We start from the raw sequence: 25365 nt of genomic DNA, 5'->3' as shown, positions 1-25365 counted from the left end.
ATTAAGCTGAAACAAAGCTCCTGGCGGGGAGGTTCAGGAAGGTCCACCCTGATCTGCACACAAATTACGATGACAAAAGCATAGAGGCTACTTCCGAATGCAGTATTCCGGCTATTTCTGGGAAATTCCAGATGTATAGCAACCCTAAAGGTAAAGGGACCCCTGACCATTAGGTCCAGCCGTGACAAACTCTGGGGTTGCGGTGCTCATCTCGCGTTACTGGCCAAGGGAGCCAGTGTACAGCGAACCAGAGCAGCACACAGAAACGCCGTTTACCTTCCCGCTGTAGCGGTACCTATTTATCCACTTGCACTTTGACATGCTTTCGAACTGCTAGGTTGGCAGAAGGAGGGACTGAGCAACAGGAGCTCACCCCATCGTGGGGATTCGAACCGCTGACCTTCTGATCGGCAAGCCCTAGGCTCAATGGTTTAACCCACAGCGCCACCCACATTTTTGCATTAACTGAAATGTTGGGTAGAGCTCACTGGAGCCATAAAATGTTCAGGTGAAATTGAACCTGCCATTGAAGCAAATTGGAAAGCACTGGAGCATACACATTGGGAGTTTCCTTAAACACATGCGGTACTTGAAGCTGTTCACACCAGCACTGTTTTTTTTTTTAAACATCAACACCTGAACTACAAAAGACTAACAATGTGGAAGAAGAAGCTTTATGCAGTGGAAACAAACAGGGAAATGTCAACTGTTTGTAGACCAGAAGCTAGATTATGGTCAAAAAAAGGATTCTATATAGAGTCTCCAATCTAAAGATTGGTTGTTTGCATGGGGTTCTCTTGCATTTAACTTTCCCACACAATACAATAGTGAGGGCAGCTCTTCATGCACAATGGCATGGTTGTGGAGTTTGTCCTACCACAGTCCCCAGGAATGTAGAGATTGGGGTAGAAGTCATCAAGAAGCAATCAAAAGTAGTATTTTACCTTCATTCTATATAGCCTTTTCATAACCTAGGTATGCCACGCACACACACAAAGCCACGACTTCATGTAGAAATTAAAGCTTGGGTTTGTATCATGGAACTATACAATGAGTTAATCGCTGTCAGTTAAACTCTGAACAAAAAATATTTGGGTTCATGCAGAAATTGTACAAATTGTTTTGGTGGTTTTTTTTGCTGTCAAAAAGAGACTTGCAAGAAAGTGAAGCCAGCCTAAAATAAATTGTATTCCCCACTCTTGTAAAAGATCCAAAGAATGACAGAGATGAGAATGAGACAAAAGAAATGAACACAAAGGACTCTTCACCAGAAGAACAAACTGAAAGTCCACTGCAAAGTAGAGGCACTTGCATTAGTTATGCTACTGATTCAGTGTTTTTTTCTTGCAGGATATATGGTGCATTATTATCCAAGGCCCATAATTGATGCTTTGTTGTTTCTGTTAACTTTAAACAATTCTGTACAGACTTGTGTTATTCAAAGGGCTATTTTTAAAGACAGAAGCAAAATATTCAAACATTGCCATGCAGTCATTGACTGAATGGAACCGAAAACTAAAGAAGAATTTTCTATGTATTGTCCAGAGTTGCCAATTCAGGACAGATATTTGGTGAAATAAATAATGTTAGCATTCCTTTGAACATTTACCCCTCAATTGCATTTAACCATTCAAAGGTAAAATGATCACATCAAAGACTTGCAATTCAGTGTGCAGAGATGTGCATTATAACCCAGCAGGGAGCAGTGCAGGGGTATCCAAAGTCTGTACTACAACAGATCACAAGAAAGTCCAGGTGACAGCCAATCAAGGAACACGAAGCATAGAAACTGTAGGCCTTACGGTTTTCCTGCACAGTTTGCTCTTCTGCCTCCCTCAAATGTGAATGACAGAAGCTGTAATGACTTTTAAAGTACTGATCTGACAGCCAGTTCATGGGACCACACTGATAAATGGAATTTATCAGTCATTCAGGTCATTCTTACTTGATGAAGGGTCTGTTATCCTCAAAGCTGAAGAATGCATAGACATAAAGACAAGAACGTCAACATTAGAATATAATGACAAAAAGATACCATGTAGGTAAGCAATCAGACAAGCTGATCCCCAGGTAATAAGATCTACACTTTGGCCTAGTTCTCAATGAGGTGGTAAACCAATTAGGGGGTGCATGTGGAAGTCCACAATTGGATGGTCAAAGATACAAAAATAAAAATAAAAAATCCATCCATATAGAAAACTAACACTTAACCTGGCTTTTTCTCCTGATGTGCAAAAAGATTTCTCTGCATAGAAAACTTTCGCAAGGAAACGTTCCATCTAAGGATGGGTAGAGAGGCCAGACACAGCTTTACCATCTCAATGAGAAGTAGCCCTGTATGGGACATCTTAGACCCCTGAAAGACCTAGAGACAGCGATATTCCTTGTGGGCAGAGCCACCCTTAAGTTCTACAGCTGCTTGACCATATTCTTGCTTGGCTTACAAAACTGATGTTAAGATCTGCTGCCTTTGAATAACATTACTATTCATGTTTGAATAAAGACAATACAGCAGGCCTTTGCGTATGATGACAAGCTTCCCTGCACCTTAGGCATTATTTACCCAGTATATAAGGATACATTCCTTAAATGTTTTATTGTCAGTTTTTGGCAATAACAATTTCCTCCTTACATGAGTCAGACTCCATTATCTTTTATAGGTAATGGCATTAGAATCTTCTCAAGCTCACTGCTGACACTTGGCCTATTTAAATGCCATTTTAAAATATACATATATTTGGTTGCCTACCAAACTGAAGGAGTAGCTAAACATGCAGATGAAAAATAGCCTTCATTGTCTCTCATTAAAAATACATTTCTGCAGTTTTTGGTTACAAGCAATCTCTCTCTATCCCCTGGAAGATGTATTTTCTGTTGCGACGAATCACTGATTTTCATGCGGAGAAATTCACAGTCACTCCAGAAAAGAAGACATTAAGAATAGCGAAGCAACTGTCAATTTCTTATTTTAAAAGATAACATGAGTGTTCTACTTATGCCTCGTGGCATCTAGATGCTAGTGGGATAATACTATGACTCGAAACCATAGTTTTCTTCACGTATTTCACGTATAGTTTTCTTCAGGAACCCGCAAACCACATTACAAGTAACTGCTAACAATTCTAAAGGCTGACTTGCTTGGCCTTTACATTCTGCTGAAATGGTCAGAAGGCTTTATTTATTCATTCAAATATTTATATCCTGTCCTTCTAATGCATTCACATGGCTAAAGAGTGAATCACAGCAAACTTAAACACCATAATAAAACAACAATATGAAAACCAAACACTATAAAAACAGGAAAAAGTCACTGTGGGTTCTTTTAAACCCCCTGAACAGGGATAAACTCATGTAATTTCATTTGGCTAATTTACCCTAGCAACTGAAATGCAGTGGAGTTTAAGGGAGTGAGATAGCAAAGAGAAAGTCCATTGTTCAGCAGCACTTTCTTTGAACATTCTCTTAACTTATTACAACTGACACTGCTAGGAAGACGTCTACCACCTAGGATGCTACTCGGGCATGCGTGTATGCAGGGGCTGATAAAATAATATCAATTTATAAAGGCTCTCTCCTAAGCTTTGAAGACACTATCCCTCTAGCCTGGCAAACTAGTCTCTCCCTTATTCCCCTGTTAGGGCCAATGAAAACACAATCTATCTGGGAGAGGCGTAAACCTTCTAGGGGTTACGCAACTGATCAGACCAAGGATAGTCAAGGTGGCAGACTCTAATGTTGTAGAGCACAACTCCCATCAGACATTGTCAGCACAGCCAAAGCTCAGAAATTATGGGAGCTGAAGAGAACCATGTTGGTTCCCCGTGAACTAGACTGACATTTTATGGAAAGATACAGTTAGCGAGATGCACCTTACAGCACCCAAGTCAAGGGAGGGGAAGGTTATTCTGTTATAGCATAGTTGGGGAACCTGCACCCCCCCTCTTTATGTCAGCGGACTAAAAGTCCCATTAATCCTGACCAAGGCTATGGTGGCTGAGGCTGATGGGAGTTGGGAGTCCAAATATGGGGGGGCACAGACTCCCCACCCATTCTATAGAATGTGTCTTGCTGAATATTGAAGCCCAAGGGTATTGAAATGACTTGACCCAGACAAGTGTAGTGCTACTGGTCTAAGAGGTCATCAATGCATCTGTTTGCTCCATATCCATAGAATGAGGAGCAATTACAAGTGCATATTCAAATAGGATGTCCCAAAAGGGACCTGCTCCAGAGGGTACAATTAACGCTAAAGGGTGGAAATTGCAGGTTTTGGTTAAACATTTGGAGAAGCGTCTTATTGGTAAGAGCTGTTTAGTAGTTGTACAGACTGCCTTGAGTAGGTGGTGCTCTCCTTTGGAGGAAGTATTTAAGGAAAGTCTGGGCAGCCTTATGTCAGGAAGGCTGAAGTTACAGATCCCGCACTCCAGACCCTGAATTGTGCAGGAAGTTGGACTAGGTGACCTCCAAGTAAATTTACATCAATAAAATTAAGATTATTTGTCACTGTATGAGAGATCTGTAGCAGTATAGAGGATTCTTTTTTTTTTTAGTGGCATCCCAATCGTTTCAACTGCAGTTTTCAGTACTTTATTTTGTGTGTGCGCAATGTTTCTGTTTTCTAGTATATTCTAACCTTATATTGGTATGATACAGATTTCCACCCAGGCAGGACTTCCTGGCAGAATACTAAATACATTATTCCTGAAATCAATCCCCATGCTTAATGGCTTCATAGCAAGACCTTGAGTATTTAATACTTTTCAGGGCAATCACAAATCGATAACCATTGATCAGGTGTGAGCTTGGCTTTTTATATACACATGGAACAATTCTGACAAAAGAAAATTAGGGTTTAGCACTGCAATTCAACATGAACATAACCCTCATAAAACAGGAGCTACACAAATCAGAGAATATCACACAAAAGGCGGAGAATGAAATAGCAGAGAACAGAAGCAATCAAACAATCACGCTCAAGTCTACTCAGACAGGACAAAACATAATTTGCATATAGACATCGCTCCCACACCCATAGTTTCTTGTTTTTTAAAAAAACAACAACCTGGAGTTGGGGAACAATATAAATGGAGAAGAAGAAAACACACACACACACACACACACACACACACACACACACACACAGGTTTGGCTTCTACCAGCCAAACGACAAATATGACGGTGTAAATAGGAATTCCCACTGACATCTTTTGCAGTTAAAGTAAGCTAAGTGAGCAGGCTTCTCCCAAAATTTCATTGATGCACTGGAGTTGCAGGAACACCATTTTCAAGGTTCTGTTTCACATGACATTTGGCACATAAATGAGAGAATATGGTGCCAAATCCCATTTGTTTAAGGACAAAAAAGTCAAGGGGCAGACAATTATCACTGCCAGTTTGGAATTAAACTACAAAGCTACTGATTTCCACCTCTTGTGCGTAACTGCAGAATGCAGATTCAGATACAAGAAAATGACCCCAAAGAAAAGGTATACTTATTTACATCCAATCTACAGTTGTGTGTGAATCTTTCAGGGGTTAAAATCAGAGTTAGAATCTTCTGCCCCCCTTGTGGAAGAGGAAATGTATGGCAGGCAGGCAGGCAGGCAGGCAGGCAGGCAGGCAGGCAGGCAGGCAGAGGGTTCTGGGAATGATGGGAAATGGCACTCTGAATGTCTTTTCCCATTGGGTGTGATGGGACATGCAGCTTTCCCAAAATGGAAAAGATGCTGAGAGCATAATTTCTTCTTGGAGGAGATGCCCACTGCATCTTTCCCATTGTTGTTGAGGTCTCCTCTCTTGCTACCCACTTTCCCAAGGTGCAAGTTTCTTTTTCTTGGGGGAGGGAGAGGGGGTAGTAGACTCAAAAGGGCTAGCATTTCACCTTTCAGACCTTAAAACAGAATGCTCAAAGCATCCCTGCAAAGGTCCCTAATGTTCAGCTTCAATGCTTGAGGGCCACAAATGATTTTGGGGGCAAACCCTGGTACCCATTCGTTGACGGATTGATTGATTCATAGCCTGTCCTTCCTCCCAAAGGAGCCCAGGGCAGAAAACACATGATGAGGCAATAAAAACACTTTTTAATTCCAATACAAATGCAGACTGGGAAACTTTAAAGGTTTGTGCTCTTCCACTGCATGTCTTGCACACAGTTGTAAAACTATCTTACAGGTGCCCACAGCAAGAGCATAATGTTTTGGAAGCCCAGCATCCCAAGATGTTATTTCAGAGACCGAGAATAGAGGGTTCCCAGGGCTCCTGAGGATCATACAATGGCAACCGAGGGGTGGTGCCTGACAGATCAGTTGGTGGAGCTTGGTATGGCAGTGACACAGCTTAGTGATGCTTGGTTAGGAGAAGAGGTTAGGGCTAGTCATTTTATGTGCCTGGTAGATACTGTACAAGCGAAAACTCTAATCAAGCCAAGCAGAAAATAGCCTGCCCCCTTGACTCTTGTGCTTTACCCCGAGTGTCCCGCTCCTTTCTCCTGGGGTGGGAAGAACCGCTCCTTAGCACTCGATCAAAGCAAACTGCATTTTGGGTTTCCCCCAGATTGTTATTTGCTCTGAACTCTCGCTAAAGAGTGGGTTTTCCCTGGGAAAGGAGCGGGGAAGGGGGAAACCGCCTGGACCCATGCTTTCTATGCATGGCATAAGCAGAAGCATGGATGAGCCTTGAGATGAAGCATAAGACAGCAATCCTGCCCGTATTTATTTAGAAGAGTGCCCTGCTGAACACAAGACCTTAGGTCTGAATGAACATGCAAAGGGGTGCCTAATTTCATGTCGCACCTATAACATACAGAAACTGAAAAATGAAAGGACTCTAGGATTTTCTGCTTTGGTTTCTTTCTTGAGTATAGCCAATATTTTAGCTAGAGAAAAGGAAATTGAAGGGGGAGGTATGGGTAGCTGTAGAAAGAGAGCAAATGTTTACCATTTCTGTTTAGGACAGAATTAGCTACAATTTGACCCTAATACAACCCATAGACTTATATAGGATAAGTGAGATTTACTTCCAAGGAAACCTGCATGGGATTATAAACTTTCTCTGAATTGCTTATGTTCTGAGCTGATCAAGACTTTGCAACTGAGTTTAAATCATTCATTACAAGGCAATTCTTTTTTGGGGGGGAGCTAGACATGGGGGGGGGTGGACTGTGAGAACTGTTCATCAACAAAATGAAGTTTTCTTCAAGGTGACGAAGCTCCTTTCCTGAAGGGGTTAAAGGAAAAGTTGAGGAATCCAGGTTTATATAATTCATTATTAGCAGTGAGGGGCCAAGAAGACCCCTGGAACACCTCAATCGCTCACAATTCTGTGATCCTTATAATGAGGCAAGCAATTCAATAAAGAAAATGATTACGAAAACAGAGCAAAATATAATTAAAACCTCCACCCTGGAAAGCGGCCTTAAAAGGTATAGGTACCCCTGACCATTAGGTCCAGTTGCAAATGACTCTGGGGTTGCAGCACTCATCTCACTTTACTGGCTGAGGGAGCCAGTGTACAGCTTCCAGGTCATGTGGCCAGCATGACAAAGCCGCTTCTGGCGAACCAGAGCAGCGCACGGAAACGCCGTTTACCTTCCCGCTGGAGCGGTACCTATTTATCTACTTGCACTTTGATGTGCTTTCGAACTGTTAGGTGGGCAGGAGCTGGGACTGAGCAACGGGAGCTTACCCCATTGTGGGGATTCGAACCGCCGACCTTCTGATTGGCAAGCCCTAGGCTCTGTGGTTTAGACCACAGCGCTACCTGGTCCCACCTGATATATTAGGCTAAGATTAATGCATCAAAAAACCAGTTCATATTCAAAGCCTGTGTCTCTCCTAGGATGACAATGGTTGGAGGTATAAACTGTTGCCAGCAATTCTCACCCTCCTACTGTGTAGCTGCCCACTGATAGCTCCCTTCTTAAAAGAAGCTAAGATATGAATCAATATGATGCTAGATAAGTAATTTAAGATGCTCTGGTAGGGCGCACACCCTTTATTGAAACTTGGCAGACAGACGGGGAGAATGATACGCTATGGCCAAGCTGGCCTCTAAGCATATAACCCTGCAAAACTGAAAAACCGAAAGGATATTTTCAACAAAAAGATCTTTTAGATTACATTACAAATGGAAGACAAGTTTCAGAGAATTTCCTTGAGCTAGACATGGAATGAAATGAACCAATGTCTAAGGGTCTGACACATGGCGGTTATGCAAGATGGCTTGTGCTTTTTGTCTTTATTCCTTTTAGTGACTTTATTGACTTGCATATGTGCTTGTTGGTTTATATTTCCTTTGGTTTTCATCTTTCCTCTTATAACCATTTTCTTTCAGTACTCTTTTCTATTTTTCTGTTATGAGAATCTATATAACACAACTGTTCTAACTGCTGTAGGTGGGACGGGTGAGGGGTGTTCAGGAGTGACAGGGTGTTGTTAAAATTCTGAGATAAACTATTAAACAATAAGAAAATAAACATTTTCCTTTGGGAACTTCTCTTGTTGTGGACTTTTAGATTAGAAACGTATAACTCCCTAAATGCATACTGGGGAATGTAAAGTGTGAATGCGGCTAATGGATAGTAAATAAATGTATAAATTACACTTGGCAACAATCCAGGGGTGGAATGCAATGCTAAGCTAAGGCAATTGTTCTTTCAGTGCAAACATTTTGGCTTGGTAGATGGAACCACCTCTCCTCTTCTTCTCTTGCCCTGTTCTGTTCTGAGGTTTACTCTGACCTCTGCTGAACAAATTTTGGGAGGGCAGACGGGGCATGGGAAGGAAAGAGAGAAAAACCCAGCTGCACAAGCAGAAGACCTTGTGAAGGCTCCCACTGACTGGACTCCTGTTGAATCCTGGCCTAGGTTTGCTCCTGTGTAATGTGTGAAAATGGACCACAGCCAAGAAGTTAATTTGGCTTTTATATGCCCGTTCTTCAGCAAGTGAGAACAGGCTGCTGACCTCAGCTCCTACTGATCACATGGGCAAAAGGAAATTATGAGAATAACCACACACTTCCCCGGAACTTTTCAAGACTAAATGAAAAATAAACTATGTCATGAGGCATTTTCACATGTTAAAAATTGATCTTTATATTTTACCTGAAGGAAAGGAGCTATCAGCAGCTGGGCTCACATGAACCAAACGTAATTAATGCTGCATGTTATGGCTGCAAGTGAAGGCAGATGCAAAGGAGGACTTTGCAACAGATGCCACTTATCTCTTTCCCCCAGTGACACTCTGCATCCCACCAGCTGAGCTTTAGCCTGTGCATTTTGTTCATTTATTAATGCACATTCTGCCATAACTGGAAGGATCAGAGTGAGTATTTACACAGCAACACGCAAAATTAATAAAGAACAAATCAACTAACAATGCATATGCAATGGCCTCCAACTGAATTTCTCCCCAGATTTTTCGGGCTTCTAAATTCTGGTGGGGCTAAAGACAACATTACATAATGATACAGCATTGTAACAAAGCCAACTTATTGCATAAAACGATGCAGGTGTTCTGTGGGTAGGAAGTGGAACTTGCATTGAAGAGCATTTACACTCAGCAGCAGGAGGAAGTGTTACTGCTGGGAAATTTGTCCCTGCTCAACTCCCCACTCCATCAATGAAATGTTGCCCAAGTGTGGGCCATAAGCAGGATCAAGCCGAGGGGAGATTCTGGCTCAGCATTTTCCCACAGTTTTTAGTTCATATCCCCCTTTGGTTACTAGTGATGCACATCAGCATGTATGCACAAGGTTGAAATCAAAGCAGGGTGAGGAATCCTAAGGCAATAATACATTCACATTGATTATTTTTAGCACTGATTTAATCAATGCTGCACTGATTAATTAATGATCAAATGTGCTGCAAAACTGCAGTCTAAACTGCAGCGAACTGGGCATGGGCAAATTCATAATTTTAAACTGGAAGGCATGCAGATTGGACCATGGGACAGAGTGAACCTACTGGAGGAACTGCTCATCCTTAAATTCAATGGCTAAAAATGACATTTTAGGCCGCAAGTGAGGGCTCTATATCACTCTCTCACACAGATCCTTGAGGCAGCCCTGGAAGTTTGGAGGCCGGCACTGCCTACCTGGGCTGGATCCTGGTGTTCTCCTAAACATGTTTTTGTGTGGGCTTTAGCGAGATCCCAAAAGTGGCAGGGGCTCTCTCTCCCCCCCCCCCCCGTCCCCACACTTGCTCTGTAACATCTGGTATTCAGAGGTATTCTAACCACAAAAGGTTCCATCTTGCTCTCATGGCTAATAACCATTGATAGCTTTTATCCTCCATGAATTTGATTGATCTCATTTTAAAGCAATCAAAGCCAATGGCCATGGCATCTTGTGGGCACTGAATTTCTGTCACATGGTTGCTCCTTTGCTGAAGTGTGCAGCTTCGTCACTCAAATGCCGAGGGTGGAGGTTGAATCAGTGTGCAGCACATTTGCAGAAGTGTGTTGTATTTTAATAATTGTTAGAGCCTTGAAGGGTCTTTGGAACAAAAGGTGGGGGTTATAAATACTCTTCATGAATAAATGAAAGAATACAGTATGCAGTGTTACTGATTTGCTCAAGTGTACTAGATGTCTTCTTCTTTCAAACACCTGGAGTAGATAGATGTACTGTTGGGTGTCCAGGAAATTACTGCATATAAATGTGTTTGAACCACCAGATAATGTCAGCCAGCATTGTCCTGTGCTTCAACTGCACTCAGAGCTGGGCAATTCTGTAAGCCAGGACAGGCTCTAGGATTCCCCATGTCTCATACACATAGATGGTATATATGCCTATGAGAACAGGCATCTCAGGTACATAGCTGTCAACTTTTGGATTTGAAAATAAGGGATCAGCAGCAGCCTCACCTGTCCCAGGGACAGTCTACAGTATATCTAACAATCCAAGATAGCAGCGAGAAACGGTGCTGGAATAAGGGAATTCCCAGCAAAAATGGGGAAGGCCGACAGCTGTGGCTTGGAATAAGGGAGTTTCCCGCAAAAAAAGGAGGGTTGACAGCTATGCTCAGGTAAGAGGGCATCCCTATTCTCAAGCGGGATGCCATGCTGAAGATGGTTCATCATCAGGACGCCAAGTATGTCAGGGCACAATATAGATAAAAATTCCCATGGGAAGTGAGGCAGACTTGAAAAGTCATTCCTGTCCTGCACTGCAGCAAATCTGAAAAGTCGTGGAGCAAGGTATGCAGCTCTGAACTCCATAGGGTAGATCTTCCTGTTTCTAACTACATCACTAGCATCTCTTGTTACATCTTGTATGCCATGATGTTGAATACTGTACATGTCAATGAGTCAGTCTGAGCAAGCCAAGATGAAGAAGTGTCAATCATCTCTGAAGCCTCTGCAGTGTGCAGTACAGTAAGCACTTATTAATGCCCTAGAGGCCTTGCTATAGTAAGTTTGCCTCAGGTCCTTGGCATGCTGATCCCCTTCTGACCAGGCCACAAAGACTGCCAATCCTCACAGATGCTCATTCCACTTGATTTGCTGAGCAGTGTTCTGGGCTTGAGGCCACCACGAAGCAAAATTCATTCATTAATGCTGAACGCTCCCTTTTCAGAGACCCGCTCAGGGAAGTTGTGATATCCTTGTCTTAGAGGCCCTAGCGGTGTCACTTCCAAACAATTCATCCATAGAAACTGCAAGACTGAGCTCCTGCTCTCCACACTTTCTCACAGTTGATGCTCCCTTGACACCTGACAGTTTACCTTCTTGGACTATGCTGCTTCATTCTGGGCCCTTTGCTCACTTGCTGCTACTTCTGAAACCTAACATTTACCTGCCTCAACTATGCTGTTGGTTGCCGGTCACCTAGTTGATATCTTACTTTGGGACTCCAATACTATTCCCACTTGGAACGCTCTATACTTAGGGAACCTCAATCCACAGTGCAGACTCAGGAGTCTCTGCTACCAATCCAGTACTCCATTCACTACAGCATAGTGTCTCAAACGTGCCATCTTTAGAGAACTGAATGGGACTATCTTCCTCCCTCCCTCCCTCCCTTCCTGGGCTAAAAGCTCTGGCATGGTTGTAATAATACAAATTATTAGATCATTTACCAACTGTATAATAAACAGTTTTAATAAATAACACTTGAACACACCATTTTATGTTATTAATAGCAGGCCCTGCAATGCGTTTTTTTTGCCTATTTACATTAAGCAGTACAGAATGGAAATTCAAATGCAGAATGGCATTGTTGGTAGCCGATTATTAAATCATGCTGGAGAATGAGCAAATGAACGAATGCTTGGTGGTATGACTAATGCTACTAGATCCTATAATAATGTTGTTTGAGTGGGTAATGAAAAGCTGGCCTCTGTGTCTTTTACTCAGCTTAGTCCTTGGTTATGTTTCTCTGTTAGCTGCTGTGTGCAGAAGGTTTTTTAGATTACTAGCTGGCAACCACCCAAGGCCCAATAGGGAAGTACCATTGTTCAGAATAATTGGGGATACTTTGGAACAATTTTGGCTGAGATCTGTAGGTGACAAGGGATATTCTGTTACGTTCTCTCCTAGGTTTGCCCTATAGTCGGATATAAATGAGTGATACCTGTTAATCTGTTTCTTTATTTGGTTAGGCGGGTATGCTAGTCTAAAAAAAATGCCTGAAGTAAATCCTGTTTAAGCAGCTATAGCAAACACAGCTGTATCATTGGGCTAGCCATAATCAATGTGCGGTGTGCTCTGTATGATATCTGGAAGAAAGTGAAATTGCTACATGGACATTCTTGTTGAGAAACACACAATACTCATGTACATTGACCAGGAAATGTGCATAATTCCCTCTTCATGGACAGATGATGTGCACATTATCCATGACGTGTGGTGAATGTGCACAATGATTCAGATTAACTGTTCAACTCATATTGCCTTTAACATTCACACACATGTGAATGTGGGCTCTAGGCCTTAGTTTTTGTCACAATAAATGTTAGTCTTTTGAGTGCAACACGACCCTTTTGGATTTCATTATGTTACCATTATGGTGCAGAATGACACCAACGTGGAAACAACCACATTGCTAAAAACAGAATCGCACCTATGACTTCTCAGATCACGGTGAAAAGGGTCAGGATGAATCTTAGAAGACCAGTAACCTAAATTGTGCCTGAAAAGCTATGATGAGTAAAAATGTGCTAGAATAAATCATTTCCCCCTAGTTCTTGGCCTAACCTTTAAACATTTTGATATATTGGAAGAACAATTACATTTTGAATGGAAAAAAGATCTACTAGGTATTTCTTGGTGCCCACATGCATTCCATATAGTTTTCTTAACTCCTTGTTGTTAAGACCCAGAGTGTCCTGTTCTGGACCTGCAGAGGAACCCATGGGATGAGGCAGCAAGGAAGGTTAGTTGTTACAACGTCGTGGAAAGTTCCTAATGAGCAGCTTGCTTTGACAAGGATTGAAAGTGAAGTGAGATACTTTAAGTCCCTGCCTTTAATCCACCTCTCCTAGGCTCTGCCTGTTTGGGGATAACTGAAGTCTCTTTAAATGCCAACCCTCTGCACTTAAAATTGGTTGGTGCTCCCTGACCTGGTGCACTCCCTTCACTGTTGGACTGGCGAGGTAGTATGGAAGGCACTCAGTTTCCTGAGCTCAGGGAAGATGCCCGGGAGGGTCCTTGCACTGGGGCACCGATATCTGCTTCAGTGGGCTCCTGCCTGCCAGCCTCAAGCTCAGTGGTCCCCTGATCAACAGCATCAACCTCATTGCCAGGACTCTGGTTTGGATCTCCAGCAGGTGAAACTATGGTATAACCGAGTGTCCAGGTCTCTTCTGGATCCTAGGGTCACAACAGAGAGCCTTCAAAGGCTCATTCACGTCCTGTTCATTTGGCCTGGAATCACATGCCAATGTAGAATGTGCTTGCTAGCATGGCTACTTGGAAACTGGGGCCATGCTCATCCTGAGTCAAAGCCAGTTGAGAGAAGCAGTGCCCACTAGTGTCATATCTATAGTTGTTTGGCACCTGCGCAACAATATGGATCCTGAGTGTGGCTTTTTCTGTTAGCTACCCTTTTCTCTACTTTCAGTCCTCATTTTGAATTCAGAGAAGTTTGTTGAATGATGTATAGTTGGATGGGAGCCATTTCAAAGACCTCTGCTAGTCCTGACTTTTAGCTTGGGCTTGGCACCAAGACTGTACTTGTGGCCTTGGTTGATAACCTCCATTTTAGGGATGAATAGAGGCAACTGCACTCACTGACCCTTTTCTGAAGCTGTTGCTATGGGAGTTCATCAGGTGGTGCAGGTTCTACTCATCTCTGGAAGGAACAATGGCTAAAAGGTTTCTCTTCATCTTCCCAGAGCCTTCTCTGTGATATTCCATAAGGTCAACCCTGTTCTGCTATACCTCAGTGGTAACGCAAATGTTTCACGTGCAAAGAGTCCTAGCATCTTCTGTCACAAAAAAAAAATCAGGTGAAAAGATTCCAAGAGCTCTGGCCAGGTAGTAGATTCATTTTTAGAAAGTTTTGAGTTGAGAATAATAAGACAAATTCCAGTAGCAATCCAGTTTTTAGGAATCCAGGACAAGGCCCTGTTTCGGTTTATTCTTCATCAGCTCTAGTTTCAAGTTTCAAGGTCAAAGCGTACCATTCATGTTTTTCATGAATCAGGTGGCACAGAAAGGAAATGACTTTGCCAAAGACCTTGGAGAACTGCTGCTATTTGATGTAGACCAGAGAATACCCAACCTGTCCTCAACAAGCTTCATTCAGGTGGTCCGTGACGTGTCTGTGGATTTGTAGTTGAAGGTGGGAGACAGCGCATCTATCCAATTAGATTTACAGATTCATTTTTCACTGTGTTTTATTGCTTCTTTTCTTTATTTCATTTTCTTATTTTATTGCTTCTTTTATTTCTTATATTGTATTACAATCTGAATTCTATTTGCAGGGGGGGGATCACTGTCTCACTAAGGCAATTGTTCCTTCAAGGCAAGCATGTGCTGTTCAGGGGCGTTCTTCCCCCGCAGTTCTGGCAAATGAAAGGGGCGCATGGGGGAGAAGGGAGGGGAAACCCCATTGCACAAAGGGAAATCCTTGTAGAGGGCTTCCATTGATAGGATTCGTTAGCTGAATTCAACGCCCTGTTGAATTCAAATTGCATTACAATAATATACAATAAAAGAGGAAAGAGACAAGTAAAATACCATTAAAAATCACACAGCATCTAGACCAGTGCATTGCAATTGCTACAACAGGCAGAAAAATCATTAAGCCGAAACCCTAAACAGTTTTTAAGGGGATTGTGGAGGAAGATGTTTGGAAACCACTATGGTAGATAGGGGATGACAAGAGGATGAGATGGTTGGACAGTGTTCTCGAAGCTACAAACATGAGTCTGACCAAACTGCAGGAGGCAGTGGAAGACAGGAGTGCCTGGCGTGCTCTGGTCCATGGGGTGACAAAGAGTTGGACACGACTAAACAACAACAAATGGTAGATAGTACTGACTCTGATGGACCAATGAGCTCCCCCACTCTAAGACAGCTTCATTTGTTAGTTCAATCTGTTTATAAGGACATTGGGTGAGATTCCCATGGAGATATGCTCCCTACTCACTAGTATGGGGCGGACCTGGAGCAACACGCCTCTATTTCACTCAAACTAGGTTCCGTTTCTGAGTTTATCTGTTTTATAGACATGGAGGGGACTATGTGACATGAGCCACCTGTGTGATATGAGCCATGTGTTTGGCAACACATCCTGCTCAATGTGGTTTGCAGCCTTGGGATGTTCTTGGAAGTTAAGGAGGTCAGATTTTTCTTTCCTACAGTCCATGAAAGCCGAGGTGACAGTCTTCTATTAATTGGCGACTAGCTGCCCATCTTTTACTTCGTTTGAAGCTAAACTACCAAAAGGAGGACCCACAACAAAATGTTGCAGTGAGAAGGCAGCACAGTACATTCCATTTCCCCTTCCACCCAGAAGCTGTCTTTAAAAAGGAAGCATATCTTGTCCTCCTGAGGACAAGGAACAAAATACGGAAAAGGAAGAAACTGAGGGAGGACGACGACGACATGCTGGCACTCATTTCAAAAACCTTTATAGTCACATAGAAGAGCCTTATTCTCTGTTGTCCCAGTGGACAGAATTAGATCTTAAGCTACAAAAACAAAGATTTCTTTAGGAAGAAAAGTTCAGCTACTGAACTAGGTGGGGGATGGGGACCACTTGCTGGAGGTCTTCAAATAGAGGCTGGACAGTCCACAGATGCTCCAGCTCTGGATTTTTTTTGCACTTCAACAGGGTATTGGACTAAATCATACCTGCCAAGTCCTGGACGGAAAAATCCGGGACCGGCAGCCTGCAACACCGGAAGTTGCGTGGACACAACTTCCGGTGGCGCTTTGCCCTTCTATGGGCACCAGAAAATGGCGGTGCCAGTGCCGGAAGTCGCTTCTACGCATGACCGGAAACGCGTAAAAGCGACTTCTGGCACTGGCGCCGCCATTTTCTGGTGCCCATAGAAGGGCAAAGCGCCACCGGAAGTTGTGTCTACGCGTTTCCGGACACGCGTAGAAGCACCTTCCGGCGCCGCCATTTTCTGGTGCCCATAGAAGGGCAAAGCGGCATGAGAAAAATGGCCGCCGGCAGAAGCGGATTTAAGGGAGAATAACGGGATAATAACCTATACGGGAGACCGCTGGGAAACGGTAGGAAAAAAGGGGGTTTCCCGGCGAAAACGGGATACTTGGCAGCTATGGACTAAATAGTCCACTAGGTTCTACTTAACTCCACTACAGGCCTATTTGGGCCCATTCCTAGTCTTTGGAAAGTAGTGTAAGGGTTTGTTTGATTGTTTTTAATGTCAGGTCCATATTAAGTAAAATATTCTGCTGCCTTAGTTATTTTCTTGAACTTTTACATACGTTGCACTGATATTTTTTTAAAAAGAGTACTAGTAATAGAAGTTTGGGGGGCACAAAATATTCTGGTTAAATACCAAATGTGGATTTCAAAAGATAGTATTGTTTTTGGTAGAAGGAACTGAAATTGCTAATAGGTAGTTTAAAGGTTTTCTCTAACATTCAATTACACTCAACAAGATATAAGAATTAAAATTTTAAGATCTAGGTTAAATAAAGGGGGAAAAAGCAATATCGATGGGTTTTTCCTTTCTGGTTGTCCATAGAATACAGGGAAATCAAACAATGATTTTTTTGTAAACAAGGAGAGGATTTTAAAAGTGAGTTAGATTCAGATGAAGTAGAAGCAGTCATTTTGAATGAGGGAGGAATACATTAGGCACAATAAAAAGAGTAATTAATGATCAAAATTTGTACTAAAAACTTTCCCAATCTTAAGCTGCTAGATGCTAATGGATGGGAATCATTGACATTTAATTATAAGATCTTAGCTGATGCTATGGATGTAAAAGGATAAATTTTAGCAGAGTTTTATCAACCCATGCTTTCTGATTTGGAGGGTGAGCACTATCCATATGTCCGCCAAGTCAGATGTGACAGCAAACTATTGCTACTACTAAACAGGAAAATGGGACAGAAGCTGAGATAAAGATGGATAAAGAAGAGAGGAGAAGAGAGAGAAGAGAAGGTAGCGGGAAGATCAAGGGTGTGAGTTCACAGCTCGTTCTCTTTCCTCCAAATCATAGTTTGGATAATTGGTCTGAATTGAACCAGACTATCACTATCTGGCTTCCATTCCTCAATGTCTATGGTTTTGAATTTAAGTCATGACAACAGAAACAGCTAACCCATGGAGACAATAACTTCTCAATCTGATTTAAAAGTGGTCAAGTCCTAGAGAAGGGGTCCCATTGGCAGACAAAATAACATAGGGCGTACTTCGCTCTCTGGTTGGACTTTGCTGTCAGTAAAAAACACCAGGAAGTAGTCTACTAGGACATTCAAAGTTCCCTTTGATACAAGTTACAGAACCATTTGCACCCAGTAAGTCAGTATCCTGGAACACTAAGCACAATGAAATAATTAAACAACCTACAACTGTATCCATTTCCTTCCTATTATTTACTTCTACTTTCAGTATGAATTACATGTATACTTTTTATTGCAGAAGAATAAATACATCTTTTTCTTAACTATTGAGGGCTGCTGTTAGTTTTTTAAACAGCTGTCTTTGGGCATTGGCCATTCTAAAAAGGTATCACTGCACCTTGCTAAACATTCCTAGATGCCTTTCAGACGTAGAAGCAGCTGCTTTTACATAAAAGGTTGCACGGGAGTGTGACATTCATGTAGACTGGGTCTTTCACACAGAATCACACTGCCAAAACTATGCAACCCTGCACTATAGTTGCATGAGTTCCCTTCATGGAAAAGGAACTCTCACGTGGTTGCTACTATGCCTTAATGGTATTGTACAATAGTGAAATGTTGGATCACAAGAAAATCAACACTTTGGGTTGGATCCAGCCTACATACGTTTCACTTAACTCCCACTGAAGGCAATGGGACTCAAGTCTGGACTGACTTGTCTCATCAATTTCAGTGTGGGTCTTGATTCCAATCAACTTTTTCTGGATCCAACCTAGTATTTTCTTGCTGGCATTATCCTAGAATAATTATGTGCTGTTTACAAAGAAACACAGTTGGGAACACAATCAGTCAAAATTCACTTACTTGATATTGTCGAGACACCCAGATTCAGGTTTCAATATGGCTGTATGATGAAACATTTTATAAAGAGCAATCCCAAGGAAGATTACATTAAGCTGAAATTAAAAATAAGAAGCAAGTTATGAGAAAAAGAAGGGGATTAACCCAAGGCCTAGTTTTCTCTAGGGCGGTAAAACTATGTATGGACTGCACTAGTTCACACAGCAAGTGGAGACTCCCATTACTGTATATTCCTCCACACAAAAGTAAAAATTCTTACAGGTAAAGCACTAGATGTCAAAGAGAAGACTCTAGACTAGCTACCTCTCTGACATGCTAGTTTTCTTTGTGGGATGATACTTTTTTTGTATGCTGGACTGTACCAACAGGGCCGGTGCTAGGGCTTTTTGCGCCCTAGGCAAAATCACCTCCTGGCGCCCCTGCATCCCCTCCATAGGCGGGGGGAGCGCAAGCCAAAAGGAGAGCTCAGCGCCCTCCCGCCTATGGAGGACATGCCTTGAGGTCCTCAGCGGCGGCAGCAGCGCCCATAGCTGAAGGCTTCAGCTACGGGCGCTGCCGCTGCCCGCTCATTGCAGCCGCTGAGGAGCTCACAGCGTCCCCTCCATAGGTGGGAGGGCACTGAGCTCTCCTTTTGGCTCACACTCATCCCGCCTATGGAGGGCATGCTGTGAGATCCTCAGCGGCGGCTGCAGCGAGTGAGTGAGCAGCGGCGGCAGCAGCGCCCATAGCTGAAGGCTTCAGCTACGGGCGCTGCCGCCGCCACCGCTCGTTCATTACAGTCACTGAGGAGCTCACAGCGTCCCCTCCGTAGGCGGGAGGGCGCTGAGCTCTCCTTTTGGCTCGCGCTCCATAGGACCTCCATAGGCGGGAGGAGCGCGCGCGCTGTGGGAGGGTGGCGGTGGCGCAGGGTTTTTGCGGGGTTTTGCGCCCCCTCCATTTACACACTCTAGGCAACTGCCTAGTTCGCCTAAATGGATGCACCGGCCCTGTGTACCAATATGTGAGCGCCCACCTGCAAGCTGAAGTGGCACAGCCCAGACACTGATTTATGACATTACTGAGAGCTGGGCCTTAGTCTTTTATTTGCATTCTTCATAGCAGATGAAGTGGATTAAGAAATTAGTTTGTAGTGTCAGTCCAAATAGACAGTTTTCAAAGGTGACTTGTAGAAAAGGGGCACTGGAAGCCCATAGGGCAACACAAAGACACGATGTCAAACAGACTGGTCTTAACAAGTTCTTTTACAGGGAAAAAAGCAGATGCTTAAAATCTGACACATGGCTTTTCCAGATCTCTATAGCGTGTTATTCAATCCTTGCTCTTCAGTCACAGTGGTGACACTGCTGTGCAGGACTTTTGAAAATGTGCAAACACAAAGGCAGAACAGAATAATAGGATGCACAGGAAGGGAAGCAATTGCTAAAAATCCATGCTGCTATGACTAGACAAAGCAAATCCTGTTATACTCTGTAAAGATACAAAAATCCTCAACTGATGTACCCATAGGAATCTTTATTGAAGGTGCACACAACCGAGATAGCATCCAGAAGACAACAGTTAAACACTGTTTCTGTAGATGTCTCTAAGACCAAGGATAAAAACATCTTGGCTCTGTTGAACCTTTAGCAGAATAAGGAACAGATGTGGGTTCAGTCTATCATGTACACCCTTTTATTTGCACAGGTTGACAAGAACACTCCTTAAGTGGGCAAATATTAGTGCTGGACCACCTTGGTTTGGCCCACCTGGTGGCAATCCAGGGATGCTGAAGGGCAAGTAGGAGGTGGGGGAAAGGAGCGGCAGGCAGCCTCCGCAAAGATCACCACAGGAGTGATTGAAAAAGGACTTCCAAACAGCCCCACACTGCACTTTGGTTGCACAAACTTTTTCCCAATGTGTGCAGCCTCACAGACCAGGATTCAATTACCAGGCAACACCAGGTACTGCCTGCTAAGTATGCGATAAAAAACATGCACTGAAAGTCATGCCAATCAGGAATTCTTACCATAATTATCAAGGTTGCAGGTCCTATAAAGCTCCAGATGAAATACGTGTCAAGTCGAAGCCAACATCTGTAATGGAAATGCAGGAAAATATGGCATGTAAGAGGGCATCTAAGAAGCATATATCAAGTGTGAGTAAGTGACAGAGAGGAATGGGAGCAGTGTAACGTTCCACTAGGAGGCAGGAAATATCACATTGCTTGTTCATTTAAAAGCTGAATTATATGCCTGGTTTCTGACAGTGCTATTGATGGAGTAAGATAATTACCTCTGGAGGAAGCAGGAGAAAATAGCACAGATTCTACTTGCTAAGACCTTCCGTTTCTGTCATAGAAAATCTTTATAAAAGCCCTAAAACAGCCATTAAATCTAGCTGCAAGCTATTCACTGCTGTTCAGTCAGACTGTCAGCTTCCATAGTAGGTGAAGATCTGAACGATTTAGTGAAAAGGGAAATAAATTTAGGATTAGAAGGTCTGAAGCTTAATTAGATTCAGGAGTTTTCTGTTTTCATGAATATTTCTAGAAATGCAACTGACCTTTAGAATCAAGCTAGGTGATTCATGACCTAAACTAAATTATTAATAGCTTCATTTTATCTGATTTAATATCCCCTAATGGTAAATGATTTGGGGAAATTACATTTCCATTCTGAGTTTTCCCAATGACAAAATGGGCATAAGGTAGCAAGACAGTTGAACATAAATCTATCCTTATGATCTTCTGTTTTTGGTAGTTTAATGCATCAAGAGCTGAATGCTCACAAGAGATTGAATACCTGCTATGCAAAGAAATATGAGAATACAGTCATTTTCAAATATGCAGATATTCTTTGAAATAAAATTCTAGATGGAGGCAAAGGACCTTCTGAACTGATGACTGAGGTCAGTGATGTGGGTAAACAATCTAAAGTTGAATCCAGACAAGGCAGAAGTACTGTTGCTCGGAGATTCAGTCTCTTTTGGATAGGGTTGCATTCCCCCCTAAGTACCAGGTACACAATTGGAGAGTGTTTCTGGATTCAGTGCCGATCCAAAAAACTTAGTGGGGATTACCAAAAGAAGCCAGAACAGGTTCCCAAAATGGCACACCTGAGCCAACTCTTTTAGATAAGATCAGATAAAGTTTATTCTTGTTCATACTTGATGGAAAAAAAAATATAGCCTCCAATTCTCTCTCTCTCTCTTGCTCATTTCTGGGGTTGCCATTACTTTAAACAGAGGCTTTGTACCTTTAACATCATTATGATGGGATATATTTAAGTGGTGAAATTTGATGTGAGTTTTTTTTGGGAGTGAAGCTCCATTGCTGCTGCATTTCAGAAATGGTGGGTTGATAATAAAAATATATCCCCAGCTGATAATGCTTTGATGTATTGCAAGATGAGTTTCCTTTCCCAACATTTTTTTTCTGTGCTCAGAATGCAAAATGAAACTATCATGAGCTTATATTCTGAGTTTTGCACTGGTGTGGTCTGCATGCATCAGGCTAAGAGGATCTCAAAACTGGCAAAACTGCTGTTGGGAGTCGATTACTTTAACCCAGGCATCCCCAAACTGCGGCCCTCCAGATGTTTTGGCCTACAACTCCCGTGATCCCTAGCTAGCAGGACCAGTGGTCGGGGAAGATGGGAACTGTAGTCCAAAACATCTGGGGGGCCGAAGTTTGGGGATGCCTGCTTTAACCCCTTCATACTTTAAATCTCACAGATGGCTGCAACTGACTTATAAAACATGAAACATAATTTACTGAAGAGTATCTTGCCCAATGAGCAATCAATCTGACTTTTCAAAAAGTCGGGAATGCCGTAAGGGCATACAGCATGTAAATGTGACCTTTGAAGCAACTCAGGAATCTGATCATTGAGGCTAATATTTCATGATGTGTTTTTTTTTTTCACGGCATCTACGGCTCTGGCTCACTTGGAGCTGGGGAGGACTTGGACAAAATTGAAAGAGAGCCATGCCATAATAAGAGGTTCTCCTCTTCGGTGGCAGCTGTCACTCATCTGAGAGACAAACCCACCGAACAAGAGGTGTCTTTTCTGGTCCCCTCACTACAGCTTCCATGAGACTTTGCAAGAATGGACCTTCAGGAAAGGAAGCACTGTGGTTGTTTCCTAAAATAAACTCTATCACAGGTATTATAATGTTACCATGCAAGCAGAACTATGGCAGCTGCAAACATTGGCCTATTCTTCCTGGGCATTTATACATTGCTGTTTTAGCTACTGATGCAGCTGTTTCAGCATCCTGTTCTATGGTTATTTTTGTTTGTGGAAGAGAAGGAAGCTTAGCATTTTCAATTAACACAACAGTCTGCCAAACACAAAGCTTGCATTAATGTGGTGTCGTATGTATATTTCATGCGCAAGCCATTTTGCAATTAGGCCCCTGTTTAAATGAATAGCAAAGATTTTTGCATTATTTCCTTTCTCTCCTTAGAATTAGTTAGCATTCTTTGCTGCCTGACAGAGTTTCCATGTAACTTGGAAACCTGTATATATATTCTTCTTCCAATAAAAGGTATCAACTTACCTATTCTGCATTTTGTGCTGAAGATTATACTTCATTATTAAACTTACATTACAGATTTGCATACCAAAACATCGGTCCTTTTATTAAGGGTCAAACGAGACAATACTTGGGAGATGTATGAAGAGTGTCCAAATGTTCATTTATTACTGAAATGTACCAAACTGTATCAGAGGCTGCAGTCAGGAATGAAGGAGATTTTCCCATTCCCTCCTACTTGCCTCTCCAGCCATCAGAGGAAAAAATACCAGAACCCTAACTATCTCTCCCCCTGCCCCCTGCTAGAGGCAAAGCAGTTTCATCAGGGTGATTTTGAGCAGAAAACTGGCAGCAGCTCCTTCTCCCTGCCATTCCTCCATTAAAACTAGCAGCCTCCAATGGCTGATTTTCCACTTTTAAAAAGTTGGCAGACCATGAACAAGTATCACCCATGTTGTCAGCTCTGCCCTTGAGGTGTTCAATGTAATTTTTAACTCCCATGGACAGAAAATTAAGAAAAGCACACTTAAAATGATTTTTAAAAAAAACCATTAGGCATGGTGGAGGTGGATGTTGGAGGAACCAGACACAGGGGAAGGCGTAATTTATTTCATGGGCACAAATCACCCTATGGATGAGAGAAAAACAACAGATGTAAGGTCAGCCAAGTCAACTGCTATGGTGACAGTCCACAGCTGACTATAGAAGAAGAAGAAGAAGAGGAGGAGGAGGAGGAGGAGGAGTTTGGATTTCATATCCAGCTTTATCACTACCCTAAGGAGTCTCAAAGCGGCTTACATTCTCCTTTCTCTTCCTCCCCCACAACAAACACTCTTGTGAAGTGAGTGGGGCTGAGAGACTTCAAAGAAGTGTGACTAGCCAAAGGTCACCCAGCAGCTGCATGTGGAGGAGCAGAGACGCGAACCCAGTTCACCAGATTACGAGTCTACTCTTAACCAGAAGTCAGTGAAATACTTTCTATCTACAATGCCTACATGCTGTATGTATATACAGTACCAAGCCTGGAACTGATATACTAAAGCCTTATCTTCTGCAGCAGTAAACTATTTGGACCTTAAAATGCCTCTGTGTGGTGACTAGAACTGGGGACAATGTCTGCTACCTGAGTATCTCACCCCAGATTTTCAACAGGTTATGGGCCCAGCTCCCCAGCTATCAGAGGTAAGAAGGCAGAGGACAGGAAACCTGGATGGACACCAATTAGGCTGGAGTTGAAGCAGTAAATCAGAGACAGATTTAAGGGAGTGTGACTGGTTTGAATGCACTGGGCACAGAGCCTTGGGGATGGCATTGAATTTTGGCATTCCACAGGGTGCTGCTGAAATCTGAGACCCAGGTCAGCCACTGAGTAAATTTTTCTTGACAGATTCCAGGGAAGCAGACAGTGGTGAGTGTGTGCAAAGTGTCTGCAGACCTCACAGGAACATTTTCTCCCAGTCTGGGTGAAGCTAAGTACTGTCTTGTAATAGTTGATGGCTCTCTGACTTTTAGAAGACAACTGAAAGTATTTTTACTGTCTGATATTTTACCATTTTTTTATGTATGCTGAGTGTAAGCCATCCAGAGTGGCTGGCGAAACCCAGCCAGATGGGCGAGGTATAAATAACAAAATTATTATTATTATTATTATTATTATTATTATTATTATTATTATTATTATAGATTCTCATTCATATTTCTGCTTCAACACAAAGGTGAAACATTTGAAAAGTTCAAAAAATGAGTTACTTGAGCAAATATGAAATTTGACAAGCCAGTTATGGCACTCAAAAGTAACAGAGGTGTGGAATTCCATTCTTCAGATTTTAAAACATTCTTGGAAGAGAAAGGTTGACTAATCCCTACTCTCTTGAAGAAAATGAGGTAGCAAAAATGGGGTGGCAGAAAGAAAATACAGGATTTTTCAGGAGATGTTGCAAACCATGCTAACAGATGCAGTCTATCTGCAACTTTCTGGCAACTGCTCATTATGTGCAATACTGCACTAAGGAAACTCCCTTTGAGTTATTTCATGAAGCCAAAACTAGTGCAAAGCATCTCAGAATGATTGGAAGTGCAGCCTTGGTAAACACACCAAAGGCAACACACTGCAAAAATAGCCCCAGAGCTAAAAAAGGGATTTGACATTATGTGGGTTCAGGGGTCAGACTATATAACTTTGAAGTTTCTTTGTGATTATAGAAACCATACATACATACAT

The 25365-nt window shown here is 42.5% G+C and overlaps 1 protein-coding gene across 10 annotated transcripts in view; it reads right to left on the bottom strand.

Annotated features, from left to right (window-relative positions):
* Positions 1 to 25365, bottom strand: part of ADGRL3 (adhesion G protein-coupled receptor L3) — a 504270-nt gene that overhangs the window by 84627 nt on the left and 394278 nt on the right. For all 10 annotated transcript variants that reach the window (XM_035097281.2, XM_060268958.1, XM_060268959.1 and 7 more), the window contains exons 18-19: positions 20635 to 20701; positions 18633 to 18724 (exon numbers count right to left, since the gene is read on the bottom strand). In XM_035097281.2, coding sequence (XP_034953172.2) covers positions 18633 to 18724; positions 20635 to 20701 — 159 coding nt within the window. The remainder of the gene's footprint in view (positions 1 to 18632; positions 18725 to 20634; positions 20702 to 25365) is intronic.

The sequence above is a fragment of the Zootoca vivipara genome, chromosome 16, assembly GCF_963506605.1.
Source record: "Zootoca vivipara chromosome 16, rZooViv1.1, whole genome shotgun sequence".
Taxonomy (NCBI): Eukaryota; Metazoa; Chordata; class Lepidosauria; order Squamata; family Lacertidae; genus Zootoca; species Zootoca vivipara.
Note: the sequence above shows the minus strand (reverse complement) of the source record. Positions and strands in the feature narration are given on the sequence as shown.